The 21,921-nt window shown below is 42.0% G+C and overlaps 1 protein-coding gene across 6 annotated transcripts in view; it reads right to left on the bottom strand.

Moving 5' to 3' along the window:
* Positions 1 to 871: 871 nt before the first annotated feature.
* KCNT2 (potassium sodium-activated channel subfamily T member 2) overlaps positions 872 to 21,921 on the bottom strand; it is a 366,405-nt gene continuing 345,355 nt past the window's right edge. For 2 of the 6 annotated variants that reach the window (XM_053250672.1, XM_053250675.1), the window contains 6 exons: positions 19,962 to 20,045; positions 19,626 to 19,754; positions 10,666 to 10,686; positions 9,300 to 9,600; positions 7,042 to 7,126; positions 872 to 5,075 (listed from right to left, as the gene is read on the bottom strand). In XM_053250672.1, coding sequence (XP_053106647.1) covers positions 4,964 to 5,075; positions 7,042 to 7,126; positions 9,300 to 9,600; positions 10,666 to 10,686; positions 19,626 to 19,754; positions 19,962 to 20,045 — 732 coding nt within the window. In that variant the 3' untranslated portion in view covers positions 872 to 4,963. Of the gene's footprint in view, positions 5,076 to 7,041; positions 7,127 to 9,299; positions 9,601 to 10,665; positions 10,687 to 19,625; positions 19,755 to 19,961; positions 20,046 to 21,022; positions 21,103 to 21,921 lie in introns of those variants that run through there. The other 4 variants (XM_053250674.1, XM_053250676.1, XR_008307289.1 and 1 more) reach the window with 3 other exon arrangements.

Genomic DNA, 21,921 nt, shown 5'->3' with positions numbered 1-21,921 from the left:
AGTAAACATCTCTAGTTTGGCTACAGCCTTTTGATGTTAAATTTAAACATGCCAAGGGCCAACTCATACATTACCACTGCAGCATGAGAATCACTTCTATGTGATTCTGGTCCCAAGCTATAGTGGTCAGGTCCCATGCTATAGTGGTAACATCTGGAAAGAGGAACTACATCATTCATCAAGTTAAGCTCCTTTTCAAAGGCATTAACCAGGGTGGCATGGGAGCAACCACACAAAAGTGGGCCCTATGCTGTAGTAGCAATACATAGATGGGCCATAGTTGTGATGAAGTCTCAGTTAAGAACAACAGCATCAAATTTAACCACCTGCTCATGGCTTCTTCTTCTTCTAAAGTAGAATTAGAGCTAGATGAATCATTGCATTAAGTGTAGTGGTGTGCACGAACCAGTCCGGAGGCCATGTTAGAGGCCTCTGAACCAGTTCGGAACCTGTCTGGTCTGCTGGTCCAGCACTGGGGGGTGGGGTCTAGCTTTAAGGGTGGGGGGGTAGTACTTACCCCTCCCGCCGCTCTTCCCCCTCCGGCGCTGCAGGTAAAGGTGAAGTTTTGGGGGCGGCAGCGTTCCTCCCTGCCGCCCCTGCCCCCATCGTTGCCTGGAAGTTGCTTAAAATACCAGCACGCATGTGCCCATCACGGTGCGCGTGCGCCCATTGCTGCTGTGCGCGCCGCACACGTCATGTGTGTGGCGTGCGCACGCCGCGATGGGCACATGCGTGCTGGTATTTTAAGCAACTTCCAGGCAACGATGGGGGCAGGGGCGGCAGGGAGGAACGCTGCCGCCCCCAAAACTTCACCTTTACCTGCAGCGCCGGAGGGGGAAGAGCGGCGGGAGGGGTAAGTACTACCCCCCACCCTTAAAGCTAGGACCACCCCCCAGTGCCGGACTGTGCCTATGTGGTTCCGTGCACACCACTAATTAAGTGCTCTGCAGAGCAGGGCCTCAGCCAAGCTGGTGCTTTCACTATAGTTTAAGTACTTGGTTTAGACTAGGAACAAGCAATCAAAGATCTGTGGGTCTTTCCTGGCATCCTTTCTGGCCCACACGTAAGTTACCATTCCTTGGCAGATAAAGCAGTGTGAGCTAGGAGAAAAGTCTTAGCAGGCAGATCATAAACCTGTGTTCCTTATGCTACATGTTACAGGAACATACCATAGGCTATGTTTCTGTCTCTACTTGTGGTTATTATTTATTCTGCTTAGATGTGCTGTTATTACATGCCACTCCTAGTGGCCTTCACACTCACTAAGCTTCAGCAGCACCAGGTACTCACAGACTGTTTGCTAGGCCCTCCAACTATACTTATAACTAAGTTTCCATCTCTTTTAAAGCAAAACACTTTGCGAGTATCTTGACCTTCCTCCTTAGATTTGCTGAAGTCTTTCACAATCCAATCTTTTAATATATGGATGCAAGCAGGACTTGGTAAATGTGGTGTGTTCAGTCTTAGGCAGAATATAATGTGTCTTAGGACTGGGCTCCAGAATACGGGTTACCAAAGCATTTCCAAGTTCTTTCATCTTGATGTGAAAGAGTATTCTGCATACATAAAGTATGTGTTTGAGAACAATATAAACATATAACAACAATGAATTTGACTTTCAATTCGCCGATTTCCAGACTAAGGCAACAATTTTCAGTCTCTGCTCCTGATATCTGCCTGGTGGCCCTTCAGCAAGAAGGGCTACACATTAGGAATGTGCAAAACGTTTTGATGTTGAAACATTTTGACTCAAATGGGCTGTTTCAAGTGTTTTGAACTTGAAACAAAATAACCTTTTAAAAAAGGGGATGTTTCAAGCTTGGAACAAAACAACCCCAGTTTGATCGAAACGTTTTGATGTTTTGAGTGTGATTTTGGAGGCATCTGATTGGCTTGTGATCTCCTTGCTTCTTGGTTGGCTTGTTATCATACAAATCAAGTGCTGTCATGCGCAACTGTGCCCCCTTGACTGGAGAGGAGGGAGGGGGGGACACAAAAGGAGGGAATTTCAAAATGTATTCAAGGGGATTGGAAGGCAGAGAGAACCCCTGCTAACTGGGCAAAGAGGCACCTTTTACCGTGGTGATTCTCTTTATTTAGCAGGGGGAGAGTAACTGGCCCTATCCACCCCCAGCACAGTACTTCCATTGACTGTTGCTGGTGTGTGTCTTATGTTTCTTTTTAGAATGTGAGCCCTTTGGGGACAGGGAGCCATCTTATTTGTTATCTCTCTTTGTAAACCACCCTGAGCCATTTTTGGAAGGGCGGCATAGAAATCGAATTAACAACAACAACAACAACAACAACAACCCTTATAGTGTGCTTCTCTTGAAAAGGATACATTAGGAGAGGAGAGGAAGAGGGAATCAAGGAAGGTTTGATTTTGTGATTTATCTCAGCACCAAGTATAATACGGTATGCTGTGCTATTGTTGCTATAACAATCTGGTTTTGCTGGATCTCAGATTCACAAAGGCAGAACTTGGGTGCCTGCTTGCCAACCTTGAGTTGTGGTTTGTTTTGTTTGTGAGTGGCAGTGCTGTGTGTTTGTGTGTGTGTGTGTGTGTGTGATATTTCTTGGTGATGAGCTCCATGTCTGGCCTTGAGACTAACTTGTGCTTCACTTACTGCTCTGTAATCTGCATTTCAAGGTGTACTCAGTCAAAATGTGGCTGAAGTTGTTCTAGTTGAGCTTATGGTTCTGCTTGCTACAAAGTTGCTGCTGTGGTAGCTGTTGCAATGCTAGGATGTAAGGAATCATAATTGTGTGTTGAGAGAGCAACTTGTGCCAACGATGTTACTGCTACTGTGCCAATGATGTTACACAGTGATGTGCCAATGATGTTGCACAGTGATATGCCAATCACTGTATCAATGATTATTTTTTGGCCATTTGCGGACTGTGTTTGAAATGTGTGTTCTGTGCTAGGAGGGACAGATTCCCCTTTACTGTGTGCTTCTGCAGTGTTTTTCAAGTCAAGGTTGCAAAATGCATTGCATATTGCAATGCAAAGCTTTTGTGCATGCACTCTGTGAGTGCAGCTTGTTCCAGCCAAAAGGAACAATGGGGAAACTCGAAACACCCAATTGCTCCCCATGGGTAGCTCCTAGGGACTCCCCATAGGATCCTATGGGGGCTTGGGGTAAAGGTTAGTTTAAAATTGCCTGTTTGCCCATTTCTTTTGTGGGTGAGTGGTAGGTAGCACCCATCATGCCCTATCAGACAATCTACTTTGGTTCCCCTAGAAGCTACCCATGGGGAACAATGGGATAAGAATATAATAACAGCCCTGCTGGGTTAGGCCCAAGGCCCATCTAGTCCAGCATCCTGTTTCACACAGTGGTCCACCAGATGCCGCTGGAAGTCTATAGGCAGGATTTGACGGCATGCCTTCTCTCCTGCTGTTACTCCCCTGCAACTGGTACTCAGAGGCATCCTGCCTTTGAGGCTGGAAGTGGCCCATAGCCCTCCAACTAGTAGCCATTGATAGACCACTCCTCCATGAAATTATCCAAACTCCTCTTAAGCCATCCAAGTTGTTGTCTGTCACCACATCTTGTGGCAGAGAATTTCACAAGTTGATTAGGTGTTGTGTGAAAAAGTACCTCTGTTTGCTGGTCCTAAATTTTGTGGCAGTCAATTTCATGGGATGCCCCCTGGTTCTAGTGTAATATGAGAGGGAGAAGAATTTCTCTCTATCCACTTTCTCCACACTATGCATGATTTTATAGACCTCTATCATGTCTCCCCTCAGTCTCCTTTTTTCTAAACTAAATAGCCCCAGGTGTTGTAGCCTTGCCTCATAAGAATGGTGCTCTAGGCCCCTGATCATCTTGGTTGTACTCTTCTGAACCTTTTGCAGTTCTACAATGTCCTTTTTAAGATGTGGTGACCAGAATTGTACACAGTACTTCAGGTGTGGCCACACCATCATTTTGTATAAGGGCATGATAATATTAGCAGTTTTATTTTCAATACCCATCCTAATGATCCCTAGCATGGAATTGGCCTTTTTCACAGCTGCTGCACACTGAGTCGATACTTTCAATGAGCTTTCCACCACAACCCCCAGATCCCTCTCCTGGTCAGTCAGCGATGGCTCAGATCCCATGAACGTGTTTCGAGATTCCCCATTGTTCCCTATGACCAAAACACTCGAAACATTTTGAGTTTGTTTTGTTGAAACAACCAGTCAGACCAATTGTTTTGATGAAATGTTTCGGCCGTCTGCATTTTCCCCCGAGCTTGAAGCAAAACACAAAATCCGTTTCGTGCACATCTAAACAAACAATTATTTCGAAGAACTTGAAATAAACTATATGTGATGTAAGAAATAAAAGGAACTAAAGAAGCCTATGAAAATGCACACTGGATTACTGTTATTCAGTGTTGACATTTGTCAGCCTAGCAAGTACTGGATATTCTGGCTCCACACAACACATTTGCTTTAAATTCCATATTTAAAGTGTTAGCATGTATGAACCTTCCTTTGACTAACAACATAATTTGCAACATCCAGAAGTTTGTGGTTTTGGGATACACAATGACTGCATGTATTACAGATAAGAATGTCTGAAAAAAGCCCAGGTGGCTGATCAAAGACAGGATAAGAAAACATTATCTTAATGCTTAGCATCTCCTTGAAAAAATAAATCATTTAGATTTCAAATTAGAAACTTGTTTCTTTCACTGAGCATTTCCATGGACACACTTGCTTGGATTTTACAGATAATTTTGTTAATTTCAGCTGCGGGGTCAGAATAATTATTTAGAAACTTTATTCAGGCCAGCTTTTCAGAATTATTCCTAAAATTTAAGTGAAGCAGTTGTTTGGTTAACATTAGTTGAGTATTATGTCTAGGCTCATGAAAGTCCGGGCATAATCAACTTGTTTCATTTTCACTAAATTTCAAAACAACTATTTGTATAAAAATGTCTTTTCATCAGTGATCCACGTAATGCATCAAAGCTGTGTTTCTTCCCTGGTATCTTGCCCAGTGGTGTTGCAGAAACTGTTTTTCCGGCTGGATGAAGTATTTGGAACATATGACAATGGATCTGGGCGGATCAAGTATCTAAAAAATAAATAAAAAGCCACCAATTGCCATAGCATCCCAACTCATCAGACTTAACAAGAAAAAAAATGATTATTCTAACTAGTAACAGCACAACTGGTATATTAATTATTATCAAAAAATAGGCTTTTATAGTGCTCAACATCTACAACATAAACCACCTTAAAGACAATTTAAGAATGAAGCCAAATAAATTAATACGGACCCAAAGGTCACATTAGCCACCCCGCTGTCTGAAGGTACTTCTAAACAAGACCTTCATCAGATTTCTGAAGTCTCCCCAAAACCATTTTTGTGGTAGCGATGCATGATTGTCTCACCATTGCTTCCATTTCCCACATGCCAGACTGCCCATTTTACTTGGAGCATTTCTAATTTTGCATTTGGAAAGTTTACATGCACATTTTGTCACACAATTTAGTTCATGTCTTTTTGTTCCCTATAGGTTACCTAGCCTATAGAAACATGTTACGAGCAAATTATGTGCATTGATTAAAATACTGCACAAAAAGGAAACTTGATCTGATCATATGATGACATCAAGATTGCTTTTTTGTGCAGCATTTTAATCATGTGCAGAATTGTTTGTGCACTGGCAATCTTAAGGGGGAAAATGCAGTCCAAAGAAGTGTGGCAAACTACACACGCATCAGTGATCTGAACAAAGTCTGAAAATCAGAGACTAATGAATTTGGTAGGGATGTGCACAAATCAATTTATTTGATTCGATTTGTGCCCAAAACAAATCACCCCTAATTTGTTTTGTGTCCAAATCTAACCCACCCACCATCACCCCAGATTTGATTTGTAGTTGCTTCAATTTGATTCACATTCGGACCACTCGAATTGATTTGAATTGAATCAGGCATGGTTCAATTTGTACCCAAATCTAGACAAAGGACCACAGGAGTGATTTGTTTTGTCTCCAAATCACCTGAATCAGCTAGATTTGGGTACACATCAATTTGTACCTGAATCAATTTGCACATCCCTAGAATTTGGAACTCCAAGATTTGGGAGACATTTGGGAGTCCAATGGACTCATGGTTCTATGCCCCTCCCCCCGCTCTCCCGTCCACATTCAGATGTACTTGAGAGCGTCCTCTCTGTAGTCAGCGAGACTCTAGAGAGGCGGAGGAACTGGCTGTGTGGGCTTCCTTCTTTCATGAAGGACAGTCCACACAGCCAATAGCAGTTGGAGCTAGGGAGGAGCTTCCTCCCTCAACTCCAGTTGGGGAAAAGGCTGAGGTGCCAGTGTTCAGACATAATGCTGGCACCACTAAACCAGAGGGAGAGGGGATGACAAATTGAAGAAGGGGTTGTGGAAACTGAAGGTACAATTCTCTGGAGAGGGAAACTGTGGGTCTATTTTTTTTGCTTTAACTGTGGTTGCCCGCATTCGGATGTGCAGTTGTGAAACCAGATTTGAAGGGGCCTCTGGTTTCATGTTACGAGCAAATGCGGCCATTCAGATGGGGACAATTTTTAAGTATCCCCTATTTCAAGGTGGAAAGATTGCATGAATTTCTCCACACATGCAGCTATGTCAGCTACTACTATGTAGACATGTTGAGAGAGTTGATCACATGTGAGTGCTTATATTCCTCACCATGCTTACAAAGAGATAATTTTTGGTGAGTATATAAGCCAGGTCTATGAATGCTCAGTTCAGATGGCTAGGCCAAAGAGAGATTTTGTCCAGACGATTTGGACATCTTCTGCAAACAGGAAATTGTCTTATTCTGGGTGATGCCTATTGGCATCTCAAACTTTGGCCATGGGCTTTTCTCTTAAACTACAAATTTATAGAGACTGTAGGATCTTGAAATAAAACCCTCCATTTCACGCCAAATAAAATTCTAAAACAGTTTCAGCTCAGCACTGAAAACAAAGGATTTTTTAAAAAAACAAGTAAAACCGCAAACCAGAAGCTTGGTAAATATTAACATTTATAGTCTCAACTTACACAACGTCATTCAGTTCCAGTCGCGTGTCTGGTGAAGGATTGATCAGTATGTAAGAAAGGGTGTTTTGATGATCATTCATTTCATCTACAGTACACAGAGAGAGAGAGAGAGAGAGAGAGAGAGAGAGAGAATAAAGCCTGTATGTACTATTGATCTTCAACTGGCTCAAGTGATTCTAAGGTGGGTCATAATAGAAGCTCCACCACCATTTTCTTTCTTTCCTTAAAGAGAAGGAAAAAGAGAGCTGACCTGAAAATAGTAATAGAAGCCGTTTTGACTAAATATGATGGTTCAAAAGTGTTTCAGGATGAAACTGAAATTTCAAAAGGGAAAAATTCTTGTAAAGTTTCTTGTAAAATTAGGAGGGAGGACATTTACCACTGTTTGGTAGCAATGGCAGCTGGGGTGTCATTTTTCTTTTTCTACAGTTCGTGCCATGCCTTTGCAGACAGTGGTGGCAGGACTAGTCATGACATAGTGGCATTCAGAGAAGGATTCTGGGGGGAAATGGTGACTGCCAGTAGGCTAAGAAATGTCTCAGTTTCTCAGACCTAGCTGAGAAATTGCTGAAATTGGCCTAATTTTCACCAGCTGAGAATGTGATGGAGAAAATGGGAAAGGAATTTCAGAAAAGAGGGTAAGGTGAAGAAAATGGGAGGGGAATTCAGAGCAGCACTAGAAAAAGATGAGAGTGGAGGGGGAGGTGATGGATAGAGGAAAGAGACAGAGACAGGTGAGAGGAGAAAGACAAATATTTGATAAGAAATCAAATTGGGACTTTATATAATGGCTGCCTTCACATATAATGGGAAACCATGGGTCCAATGGATGGTCCAGGCGATCCGATCTGGAGTTTAGGAGACTGGAGGCAGGGGGGCGGGTGGACTGGCTGCATGGGCTTCCTCCACTCATGAAGGAAAGCCATGGCAGCCAATCGGGATGGAGAGAGGGAGAAGCTTCCTACCTCCAACTCTGGTTCCAAGCAGTAGCAGCCTTCAGACGACACGGCACCATTTTGTAACCAGAGTTTCTGTTGCTAAAACTGAAGAGTAACCAAGGGTTGCAGTTCAGGTTGTGGTCATTAATCTCCGGTCACCTTTTTTTTTTTGCAGAACCACATGTTCCTGCATTTGGACAACCACAAACCCAAACCTCTGGCATAGTTGCCTCCGGTTTGGCATGATGTCTGAAGGCAGCCTATATGTTAGGATTAAAGGTAGGCTTGGGTCTGAAAAGGATGAAGACTGTTAGATTATTAAAAGGCAAATTGAAATAATGATAGTTTTTGATGAAATCATCTTTAGCCAATTGTATTTGGTCCTTTATTAACTGTTAAAACAACAGTTTTAGTACTTTATTGGAAGAGATAAGATGAACACGTTCTTACACCCAGCAGCTTGGGCGGGCAGCAGTCTTAACTTTTTCTTTTGTGTTGCAAACATTTGACATGCCCTCATTTTGCTTCCTAATGTGATCATCAGAATACAACAGTACTATCTGTCTCTTTAAGTCCCAATGGTGTCACTGATTCAATTACACCTAGAAAGCTGAACTATTCTTAGAAGTAATCACCTATATTGCTACTCTAAGCAAAAACTGCGACTTGTATTTCTTGTACTGTAGCCATTTTAAAAGAGGAAATAAAAATAGTGAGCACCTGCTGTAATCAAATGAGTGAATGCATCTGCAAATGTCTGTTGTTGTTGTTGTTGTTAAAAGAAGCCGTGTGAGAGGGGTCCGGAGGGAGAGATTTGGATTGGGGCTGCACTGTAGTGGAAGGGAATTTAACCTTTTCTCCTTGAGATTTACCCAATGCTATTGTCCCACTAGAGCTCCTATTAGCCACAGGGGGGGAAATATGCAAGTCCCTAGAAAACATACAAGCAGCACACTGCGGCTCCATCTCATGCAGCACCAGTAATGTCAAAATGTAGAAACCCTATGAGAGGTGCAAGACTGCATAGGAAGAATCACACTTGCATCAAAAACTGAACTAGGGGGTAGGGAAGCATTAGACTGTTCTTGCTAAGAGCAGCTTCTCCCACATAGTTCTACATTCTTCATTACCAACACATTGTGGGAAGCAACCGTGGAGAGCTACTTCCAAACTACAGCTGATTATGCTGCATTGCCTTTATTTTGTGCTTCATTTTATCAATATTATAGCATCCTAGTTCTGACCACTCTAGCTTTCTTTAATCCAGTACACTGCTATGCAAACCTGTTATATCTGTCTTTATAGAGCAATATGTCATACCATATCCTGCTGTTGAAAGTCCCAAATGTTTCATTCTGTTTTTCACCAGTTCAGCAAGTTCTTGTCTTTCTGACCTTCTATAAAGATTCATTCTCTGCTGACTTATTTTCTCTGCTGTTTTTGTGGAATGCTTTGGCACTTTTCGGCTCAGCCGACGAGCCCACTGCATACTTTTTCGTCGTAACAAAGGATGATCTGACTGATCGCTGGATGTCGAGTTACGATGGTTGCTACGGTAGTTAAATTGTTCTTTATTATCCTTGGTGTCCTCCCATTCTTCCACACTGATAGAAATTTGAGACTTTAAAGAGAAACCCATTGCAGAAATTGAGTCCTTTTGGAAATGCTTTCTCCTCCCTCCCAATGATTTTAATTCAGCATCTCTCTTCCCTCTCCCTTTTCTCCTTCAGTTCTGCTACTAGAGACAGCTAATATTTACAACACTGGGCCCATCATGGGCCATGCAAAAAAGACTAGATATTTCTATTTCCTATAGGCAGAGAGCGCAATGAATGCATACAAAACACTCGAAATTGTATGAAACTACTATAATGATTCATTTTACACATTCATTGAGCTTTCTCTATATTTAGCACTTACACTTAGCAATAGCACTTACATTTATATACCGCTCTATAGCTGGAAGCTCTCTAAGCGGTTTACAATGATTTAGCATATTGCCCCCCAACATTCTGGGTATTTATCGATATATCTGCTAATGACTGAACATAGTTACTAGAGTTCACTGGCAGACATATTGCACAAAGAAATGTGGGCAGCTGGGGCACCGCCCGTGTCCTGCACATGTGTAAACACCGCCAATAGGGCTAGACTTCAGGCAGCTGTGCTCTGTCATAAATCTCTGTAAATGCAGTTGTGTGATGTGACACCCATTGGAAATAATGGGCATCACCAGGTATGTAGCAAGGTTGGAGTGGGTCTTGGGATAGCAGGTGAAGATGGGCTCCTGCCTCCCCTCCTTCTTCAGAAAGGCAGAAGGGGGGGGGGATCAAAGAGCAAGCTGTTGCTCAGCTGGTGGGCCCTTCTCCCTCAGGGACATTTGTCTCCCTTTCCCATTCAATAATAGCTAACCCCGGGCATAACTTCACACAACTGCATTCACGGACATTACAGCAGAGTGCTGCTGTCCTGCAGTGCAGGCCCATTGGCAGTTCTTACACATGCGTGGGAGCATGGACAGTGATCCAGCCATCTGAATTTCCTTGCACGGTATTTCAACACGGTATTAATACATGCCCAGAAATATTAACTACCCCTTTCTATTTTTCTCATTTCTCTCTTACAGTTCAGGGATTTCACTCTTTAGCCAACACTAAGCAAATGGAAACACATAACAAATACTTACTTGTGAAGCCATTTCTCGAGACTGACATAAAGTGAGAGGTTTGAGGGAGGGGAAAAAGAAAACAAAACACCATTCAAACAGTGCCCATACAATGATTACACAGAGACAATTCATAGTGATCACAATACTGGGGTTGTACAAATAAATACACACAGATGCATGTTTTAGTATGAAATATACTAGCAAGGTCATTTTACAGCTGTTTGAACATATGAACAAAGAAGGTCACTGTAGTGATCAGTCACTGACCAGCCCCTCCTCTCCCCTAAAGAGGAAGTGAACCCTGTACTGACTGATAGGCTGGTGAACTCCAGAGATCAGCCAATCAGCACACCAGGTTGGTGGGACCTAGAGAGCCATGAGGAGGAAGAGAAGGGTTCCTTTGTTAGAAGCAGCTAGGCTGGAGGTGAGAGAAGAAAAGGCAGAAAGACTTAGTGAGGAGCAATGGAGTTTTGCTCCCTCATGGTCAAAAGCTAGCTTGGAGATTTCTCTCATGGAAGGACCTCTGCAGCTCCTTCTCATTCAAGGTGAGTTCAAGAAAAAGGAAGCCAGGACCTTGGCCTCTGGAAGTTTAGCCTAGGGAACAGTTTGTTAGTTATATTGTGCGTTAGAAACTTATATTTCTTTTGGGTATTTTGTCCCTGAAACATTCTAGGATTGTTGACCTGTAACGTAACTAAACTAAGCAACACTAGACTTCACCCATCCATCCAGGATGAAAAGACTCTGTAAGACTTTTAAAGGTGCTTTTGTATTTTTCTACATTCATGTTCTTTGCAACTGAGTAACCACAATTTTTAAAGTGTGCTGCCCCAAAATCATCTGGGGTGCTTTTTGAAGTATTCTTATAACCTATTGAGTATTTCCTTTACCTGTAACTAAAAGCTGAGGGAGCCTCAGACCGAAGCAGTCTGTAGCACTTGAATAAAGCTCCCCACTCCCCGCTTTTTGTTCTTTGCATCTTAAAAGCCTCTTGGAGTAGATTTTTAACTCAGGAAAAAAGGGGCTGGAAGGAAGGGGGTTTATCTGGTGCAATTTGCCTCAGATGTTCAGCAACTAACAGTTTCCTCACCAAGTGTAAGCTTGCACATGGAAGGTTTTTTGTATACTTTTCCAATACCAAAAGAAGGAGAGTTTTCCCTGCAATTTCCACCCAAGCCCAGGGGTTGGGGGAGGGATTCAAAAGCTGTTGATAACTGGGTGGTGGTGGCAGCCTTAGAACCTACCAAGATTACAGGAAAGTTTTGGGAGAAGCTTTTGCTCGTAAAGCATAGAGGGGATGATTCAGCATTTTTCTTCCTTTCACGTGGGCTTGCTCTGAGACAAAGGGTTGTAATCCCTACAGTCATGTATCCCAGCATTTCCCATGATATAAAAATGGACCTTGATCAGCCTAGAAATCTGAATAAGTTACAGATTCATTGCCAAATTAAAAAATCTTATTCACTCAATGTAATTCAAAACTTTTATATAGTATCCATTTTTAAGAAGGGAATAGACATTTTCTATAAAGTCTTAAAAGACAAATCTGCCTATCACATTCAAATGCTTGAATTATATAGTAAATGAAATATATATTTTATACAATAAATCTCATTTATATCAACAGTCTTCAACCTTTTTAGAGCTGAGATCCATATTTTATCCTAACCTGTAACATAAGACCTACTATTCATGTTTTTGTAATATGACTGCCTCTCCCTTACATTCTCCTCATCTTCTCTCCCTGCATTTGCCTTCTCTCTGTTTCTCTTTCTCCTCCTTAAACAACATCTAACACACAAGCAAAATAGTGGCGGTGCACAGAAGCAGCCTACCTTGGGTCAGCCCAAGCCAGGAATGTGAGAGCCCTTTCCAGGTCATCCTTAAAGTCAATGGGTCATTTTGAGATCCTTGGGAGGTATTCTTTTAGTATGAACATTTGAGAATGCAAATTCATTTTTAATGACTATTCTTTCCTGCCCTGTGATGTGAATAGAGTTTGCAGGCCTGTTTTGCTTATGGGCCTAGTTTGACTTGCAACCCTTGTTTTTCTAGTATTTTTCCATATCTGTTACAGGAGTATTAGGCTTATGTAATTGGCCTCATTTGTAATAAGCTGAATTTGTTTTGCAAAAAGTTTTTTTTCCCCCAGAAGTTTGTTCAGGTCATTTTGACCTGTACTTTGTATCAGTTCTGATGTGCTGCAGATGTTGGGGGACTTGCATGCTAGATAGCTGAAGTCAAATATGGGTAATGCAGAAATAGCTTGCTAGATGAATTGCGTCAGCAGGTTTTATAGGCTAGATAGCTTGTGGGCTGTCACTTGTTGGCTGTCACTTGTTGTTTGACAGTTACACTGTTCCAAAGTTCACCATGCAAAGGCCACTTTGATTAAGTACAGTCAAGTCACCGCACACAGATTAGCATCAGCAAAAATAAGGGACCTTTTGCTACTTTTGCACCAGAGATTTCTGGACTTTCTCTTTTGTGAGTGTTGTGGCATGTGCTATGCATCAGGGTCTGCTTTGCATCAGTCTCTGTTTTGCTGTCATGGTCCGGGACTTCTTCCCTTCCCCACGTTTGGAAAAAGACCAAGAAAAGGCCTATATAGGTCAATGCCCTTTTTTCTGACTAGCTTTTCCAGCCATCGTAACCAAGGGATTGGTGCGCAAGGAACAGGGAACAATTCTGATCTAAGTTGGTGCATTGCTGCTTGCTTAATTTGGCCAGCTAGCAAGCACAGATCGATATAGGCAATGTATGAAATGATTGAAGCTGCATGACAAAATGCAGGAGATCTGACCTGTGGCAAGCTGTAGAATACTGGATATTTCATTATAGAAAATGGGCTGTCTTGCTATGCAATTACTAACTGCGAATTGCTGTCTGTATTGATCAACATGCTTTATATGTACTTGGTTTGTGAGGGAAGGTAACTATTGTAATCTGAAAATATACCTATATTTAATTCCACTTAAAGAAATCACACATATATATATATATATATATATATATATATATATATATATATATATATATATATATAATATTTCTAATTCTCCTGTTTGGTTATTAGTAGGCCAGTCACGAGGTTATCACTCAAAGCCCCAAGAAGGGAGCTTTGAAGGTTGTGGGTTAAAATCAAAGCACAACACCTGACAGTCTCCCTCAACTTCCCCAAGATAAAAACCCCTTTAAATATCCATACTTTGGAAAAGCTGAAGGGAGTAATAGTGGACAGAGGACTCACTTCAGCACAGGAGAGCTCCCACGAGGCTTCTTCTTAGCTGTAATGGCATGCAAAGTGCCATTTCCTGCTGGGGGAGCATGGGGCCAAGCCTTTGGAGGAGAAGGCAAGGTAGTGTCGACAGTGGGGTATGAATTCCATTTTGAGCTGAAAGAGTGTTGGACCCAACTTGAATTGGGGCCAGACATTTCAAACAGATGAGTTTGCTTTGTGAGCTCCCTGAAGTTGGTCTCATACCATCTCCAGCCAAAGCAACCCAACATTTTGATTATTTGCTTTACAGCTATCGAATGTTGACATTGCATCGTTGTCCAGGGGGTTTGGTCCTAGATTCCCACAGCACATGGTGTTTGTAATTTATATTTTTATCAATCAATCCTGGGCAGAATTCACTCCATAAAACAATAATAATAAAATAATAAAAACAAATATCTACTTCACCACATCTTGTGTTTCCTATATTCTCATCATGGGAAACATTTGATTACTGAGTATACTAGTATCATGGGGAAGTAACCCAAGGACCAAGAACAGAATGTAAACGTAAAAAACATAATAAACTTAAGTGCAATATTATCTGCTAGTGAGAGCACATTGATGCCAATTATGTATCAAAGAATTAGAGCAAATTTATTTCTCATTAAATCATAATAAACACATAGAACTTTGCTGTAGGACCACTCAATTCTTTACCGCAGCAGATAAGGGAAAGGCAGTGATTAGACCTCTGTTTTAAAGCATGTTTTTTATGCATTAGTAATGTTCATGCTTTATATTGGGCATTGAAAAGAGTAATGACTTAAACTTCAGAATGCCAGAAATTGAAACTTTTATAAGCATTTGAGAAAACACATTTCTTAATTAAATTCCTTGACAGTCAAGCTTTATTCTGATACTAACTGGGCTGGGCACAGAGCAGCTGTGCCTCTAGTTCTCCTGCCATGGCCACCATTTTCATTGCCCGCCTGCCACCGCCGTTTTCTTTGCCTGCCTGTCCCCTGCTGCTGCCATTTCTTTCCTGCCCCCCCCGCCCACCGCCACCACTTTCCTCTCCCCCTGCTGGCAGCTCACTCATGAACTCTCATGAGAGTTGCCACGCATGAGATTAGCGAGGCGTACACCTTAGACAGATAGATAGATAAGAATAACTGTTTCTGATACGTAGTAAGTAGCAGTGGTTGACATACTGTGCAATGATACATCAGCCAAGTAATTATGCATGCACGCAAGTTGTGAAAAGGCAAGCAACTTCTGCATGAGAGTAAGCCCACTACAGGTGAAACTCGGAAAATTAGAATATCGTGAAAAAGTCCATTAATTTCAGTAATGCAAATTAAAAGGTGAAACTGATATATGAGACAGACGCATTACATGCAAAGCGAGATAAGTCAAGCCTTAATTTGTTATAATTGTGATTATCATGGCGTACAGCTCATGAAAACCCCAAATCCACAATCTCAGAAAATTAGAATATTACATGGAACCAAGAAGACAAGGATTGAAGAATAGAACAATATCGGACCTCTGAAAAGTATAAGCATGCATATGTATTCAGTACTTGGTTTGGGCCCCTTTTGCAGCAATTACTGCCTCAATGCGGCGTGGCATGGATGCTATCAGCCTGTGGCACTGATGAGGTATTATGGAAGACCAGGATGCTTCTTTAGCGGCCTTCAGCAATTCTGCATTGTTTGGTCTCATGTCTCTCATCCTTCTCTTGGCAATGCCCCATAGATTCTCTATGGGGTCAGGTCAGGCGAGTTTGCTGGCCAGTCAAGCACAGTACACTGTATACTTTTCAGAGGTCCGATATTGTTCTATTCTTCAATCCTTGTCTTCTTGGTTCCATGTAATATTCTAATTTTCTGAGATTGTGGATTTGGGGTTTTCATGAGCTGTACGCCATGATCATCACAATTATAACAAATTAAGGCTTGACTTATCTCGCTTTGCATGTAATGCGTCTGTCTCATATATCAGTTTCACCTTTTAATTTACATTACTGAAATTAATGGACTTTTGCACGATATTCTAATTTTCTGAGTTTCACCTGTATTTCCAGTTTTGGACTGGAAATAGAGAACTGGTGGTGGTTTGTGTGCATGCAAAGTTACTAGGCTGACGTAGCATTACACAATATGTCAGCTACTCTTATTTCATGCCACCATACATCTCACATTGTTATATTTCAATGCTAATTTTTTTTACAGTCGACTGATGCACTTGTAACTAATCTAAGTCATAAGGCTGCACTCAAGGTCAATAAAGCCTGGTTTAGACACAAACAGAAGATTCATGTTACACAGTAAGCTACATAGCTGAGGTGATAAAACTGCCCCTGGAATGTACCCTTCAGACTGCAGATGAATATTCATATGACTGCATGCTCTTCTAGACTGATAAACAGATAGACTCCCTGATCATAGAAAGCTAGGAGAAGAGATCTACTGTAGCTTAGCCTTGTCTCTGACACACTAGTTTGCATATACAGGGGTCTCTTTTATTCTGAAGTAGTACAGTCAGACTGTTTGTATGAACTAGGCCAAAATTATCCTTCTGTACATAAGGCTGGAGTACTTTTACTTCAGGTTATTTCAGCTGTTTATGATTCAGTTACCAGCCGTGATGGCTGAGCACACACACACTACATACTTCTCATAAATGTTTGCTGATTATTCTAAAAGAACAAGAGGTTTTGAACCACAAAGAATGGCAGTGGAGAATACAGGGCTTCTGGGATTGGTGGTAGGCCTGTGTTTCTGATAAAGTGTCGAATATGTCCATAGATAGTTCTTAATAATGGCTAGTTCATATTTACTTTTAGTAGGTTAGTGTTGTTCGCATATTATGTCCTGGGTGAAATGCCAACCAAGTATTAGTCTCAAGCATGTGTACTTCCCTCTGAGAGAAGTAAATGAGTGAGATGGGTTATATTGTATTTATTTTAACAAGGTATCTTCATGACCAGCAATTTTAAATCTCATTCTGTTCAGGGGCAGATCAGGTGATTAGGGAGATGCCACATTCAGATAAGCATAGTGTAGCCAAGCTCATGTATTACTCCCCCCACTGCAATATGCCCGGACAACATGTTACATTGCATTAAAATGCATAGTTTGGCTCCACATTTTTCTGTTTTACTTAACCAGTAGCCATGGGGAGCTCAGTCAGATTGGGACTATCACATATGGCAAAGTGTATTTGACTGTATCCTTCTGTGCCATGCTCCAAATGAAAATTATGCCCCTGATGATGCCCCTGATGATGCGGGAAACTTCCAATGGGAACAACAGAAGTGTCCCTTCCAGAATTTATAGCAGCTTCAGAGGCATGATTTTGTCAAGACAGCAGCATGCAAGGAAAAGATTAAATATCCCCTCTCCATGCTTTGTGATTCCAAGGCTGATCACCTCCACGGCTCCTATTTAAGTAAAAAAACAACCCCACAAAAACACAAACTACATGTTAAATGTAATGTGTAGTTTTCATTCCAAGATAAAAGGGAGAATACACACAAAAACCTGAACCTAACGCTCAGTTTTCTCCCTAGAATGCAATGTTTGAATGGGCCCAATGTACACAATTGTAGGCTATATAAATTTAATACAGTATCTGCTAAATGTTGTTGTGATGAATTTCACATATCTTGCATTCTGACAATTGGCAACTATTCTGGTTCCGGGTACAGCGACATGAAGGAAAGCGTTTTAGATTATCCATGGACAAACAAAACCAATGTATTAACAAATGGATGGGGTAGTTTTGGGTGGTGGCACAGTATAGTGACAAGAATGAAGAATAAACAGCTCATTCATCATAGGCTGCTGGTTCCCTCAGTGATGACTAAGAATGTTACCCCTACAAAACTGGCACTTGTTCCACTTGATTGTTTTCAATGATCTTCACTAATGAAAAAGGAGTGAGAAGAGATTTCTGAGGATTACAAAAGCTCTGGAAGGTAACCTAATCTTTGGTAAGGTTAAATTCCCATTGATTATAATGGTAAATTTGCTTCACAAATTTTAATTTGTTAAATCACCCTTTTTCTTCATTTAAGTGATTCAACACTGATGAAAAGCAATGCAAATTAATATACTTAGCAAGGCACAGAACCTTCCAAACCTTGTCAGTCACATGTAATGTACTTTATTTTCTGGAATCTATATGTAGGTTTTGGGGTGTTTTTATTCTGACATGAACCCTAGCGGAATAACTTGCATGATGAACAAATGTCTAATGTTCAACTCTGAGGGGAAGTGTTTTTCTGTGCAAGTGGTGATTTATCAGGAATTGGCTCCCAAAGGTACGCCCTCCATCTTCTGGACTTAAATGAATCTTTGTCACTTCGCCACTTCACTTCCAGTCACTACTCTATGCAGTTTTTTGGATTGAGGGCAGTTTTATCAGTAGTACAAACTTCCACTCTTTTATGAAAAGAAACAAAGAAGAAAATCCAAAATGTTCCTTTTACAGGTACACCTTCACACCTATCTGCCTACAATTCTGGTACTATAATGCTTTCCAAAGGGGCTACTAAACTTGCAAATGTCATCTCATTATGTCAAGAAATTAAAACAAAAGTATAAGGATTTCTTATACAGCCAAACCTCGCTATTTGTGGACCCGACATCCACGTTTCTGTGGCTAGGTTACTGACACCTGGCCTTAACATACAAAGCAAAAAAATTTCCACGTATATGTTGTGCTGGGGTGACCGGAAATGACCTCCGCGATCATTTCCAGCCACCATTTTCAGAAAAGGAGCCATTTTGTGGCTTGTTTTTTTAAAAAAATATATATATATTTATGTGATTTTCCATGGGAAAATGGAGGACTTGGGACTTGTAGGGGGCATTCCTGGACAGCTGGAATCCATGCAGCATGGTAGGGCACTCCTCCCACTTTTTGGGTGTGTTTTGCCAATTTTTGCCAATTTTTCCAGCCTTCAGGAACCTAAACCCTAGGGATGTGCACGATATTTATCGGCGCCGGCGGGGGTAGGGCTTTAAGGGCGGGGGAGAGTGTACACACACCCCCCGCCGCGTTTCCCCTGCCGGCGCTCTCCGAATTTGAAGCCCCTCGGGGCGGCAGCGTTCCTCCTTGCCGCCCCGTTTGCCCCCTCGGCCGGAAGTGGCCGGAAGTTCCAAGCGCGCGTGCGCCCGTCGTGCGCGCGCACGCGCGCTCGGAACTTCCGGCCACTTCCGGCCGAGGGGGCAAACGGGGCGGCAAGGAGGAACGCTGCCGCCCCGAGGGGCTTCAAATTCGGAGAGCGCCGGCGGGGGAAACGCGGCGGGGGGGGGTGAGTACACTCTCCCCCGCCCTTAAAGCCCTACCCCCGCCGGCGCCGAATCACCGAATCTGCCCCGACACCCGAAACGTTTTGGCGGCCTTTTCAATGGCTGCCGAAACATTTCGGGCACAAGCCTACTAAACCCCCCACCCCACAATTCTAATTGCCTTAATGTAAACCGCCCAGAGACTTAAGTTTGAGGTGGTATAAAAATATGTTAAATAAATAAATAATGCCCTGTTATCCACAGGCCTATTATCTACAGTTGTAGTGGAGATTGGAACCACCACGTAAAACTCGGTTTACCTGCAATCTAGATAATTATTTTAGCAAATAATTATTTAGCCACTTTTACTGCAAAAGAGTTCATCAGACATACCATACAAGTAAACATTCGCTCTGAAACATTCCTCATAAAAATGTATATCAAATCATCCAAACCTCAGACATTGTAAGTTTCTGTGATTCGGTCCTATAAATTCCAATTGGAATATCTCCAGTAGAAGAACAAAGCTTCTGGTAAAGTCTGGCATATGTTCTGATCCACAAATCATCTTCTGTGATTTTCATCTAAACAAGAAGAACACAATTCTGATTTAGAAAATAAAATATTTTGTGTTTATAATACAGGTGCCTAAAATTAAGGATTTACTTGATGGCCATGCTTAAATGGGGAAAGGGGGTGAGTAATACAAAGAAAAGCATACTTAATGAGGATATGGGATCACATAGTTTTGTGTGGGTTTTTAATTTTGTTTTTTAACACCAACAACTTACAGAACATAGAAACCCAGATCCTGGTGTAGTATCAAGTCCCAGCAGAAGTCTTGTGATAGAGATCATGTAATCCTTAACAAATGACTGCAAAATTGGAAAAGAAAAATGCTTCACTGCATGTACGAATAATTAAAATTCATAAACAGAATTGGTAACCCAATACATTAAATATATTTTGCAGTGGATATATTTAATTGGGGGTGGTGGTGGTGGTGGTGGTGGCTCACTTATCAATTGGTGCATCACTCATTGCTTGGGAGCCATGTCCCCTCACTGTGTTCATGGAAACATTTTTTCCCTTTGTCTATAGCAGGCCTACTCAACTTAGGCCCTCCAGCTGCTTTTGGCCTACAACTCCCATAATCCCTAGCCACAGTGTCCAATAGCCAGGGATTGTGGGAGTTGTAGGCCAACATCTGCATGAGGGCCGAAGTTGAGCAGCCCTGGTCTATAGTGACTTCCTGACTTGTTTGTCATGCTCCCTTCAGAAGGGAGACACAAGATGGTAAAGCATATTATTTGCATTTATAAAGACCCAGGTTCTAACTCTCATATCTCCAATATAACAAAAACAGGATTGAGAAAGAAGAACTTCGGCAGCCGTTAGCATTCCACTGAAATAGTAGTGGGACAGATAGTCCAGTGTTTTGACTTAGTTCAAGGCAGTACCTTATCAATCCATTTTGCATGTCATTGCCCAGTTCACACACTGACAAGGTTTGCGATGGTATGCAGGACAGTCACTGCTGTTTGGGTCAAATTAATCAATCTGTTTTCCTTATGGAGGGAGCAGCCAATTAAAAAAGCCCCAAGTGGCCTGTGTACATTGGCCCTAATATTTAATTCCTTGTGTTCATGTGTATTAAAGACATCTTGATAAGCTCCCTATGTAAACATGAGTGAGAAAAACATCACTAATTATTCAGATTATAAACCAGAGTGTTAAATAACTGCTTTGTCATAACCATGTTGCAAAATCTGGGTTCCTGGTCAGGACCTGACTTAGGAGATCCTTAATGATGGACTTGCTGTTCACCTCATCATCTCCTTGTTTAGGCTCTTATTTTCTTCACACATACATTTCCTCCTCCATACTGAAACCTTCTGATGTAGAATTAATAAATTCTTCAGCCAAAGGTATCTGTATATTAAAATGAGCAGTGCAAAGTATGCAAACATAAGTGGTCTATTATAACTTGCAAACAATTGTTGAATCACGGAAAACTGAGCTCTGATCACCTATGATGGGATTACCATGGACTGGTTTGCACAGTCACAGCCCCCTACATGTGATGAAGGGGTGGGTGCACTGAGAATACATCAGTGTAATACCTCATTTATCACAGAAATGACTGAGTATACTGTTATTCCCATAGCACAGAAACATTTATAAAAATGTACAGTATGAATGGGAAATAAACCATGAGACTCCTGATCCCTTTGGGGTGATGTACACAAACAGAACCCCCACACATGAAAAAGCAGACATGCTGACACATGTGTCCTGATGGCATTAAAAGCTGTCAGTGCATTTGACACAGCATTTCCTCATTGCCCCCCGAAATGGCTCCCCCAGGGGGGCGACCCCCTTTGGTATCACCCCTTCAGTGGCGGGCCTGCCGCCACAGGGCAGCAGCCCTTTTCTAAGCCCAGAAAGATGGCTAATCTGAGAAGCTGACCCTCAGGAACTGCTGGCTAATCCCTCTGGCCCCGATCCTGCACAGACTCATCTGCAGGGCAACCACAGCCCCACAAACTAGAGGGCACACAGGCTGGCCAGCTGACAACAGCAGACAGCAACCACACAGGCTCTCACCACTGGACCGCCACTGTCTCTGGGAAGCAGATGTTAAAGCCTCCTCCTCCCTCCAAGGCTTCTGGCAACTGAGGTCAAGTAGCTGGCATGCTGGAGTTCTTTAAAACTTCTCAGTTCCCTAATAACCTCTCAGCTGCAGGATAT

This window comes from Hemicordylus capensis, chromosome 4 (assembly GCF_027244095.1).
Source record: "Hemicordylus capensis ecotype Gifberg chromosome 4, rHemCap1.1.pri, whole genome shotgun sequence".
Taxonomy (NCBI): Eukaryota; Metazoa; Chordata; class Lepidosauria; order Squamata; family Cordylidae; genus Hemicordylus; species Hemicordylus capensis.
Note: the sequence above shows the minus strand (reverse complement) of the source record. Positions and strands in the feature narration are given on the sequence as shown.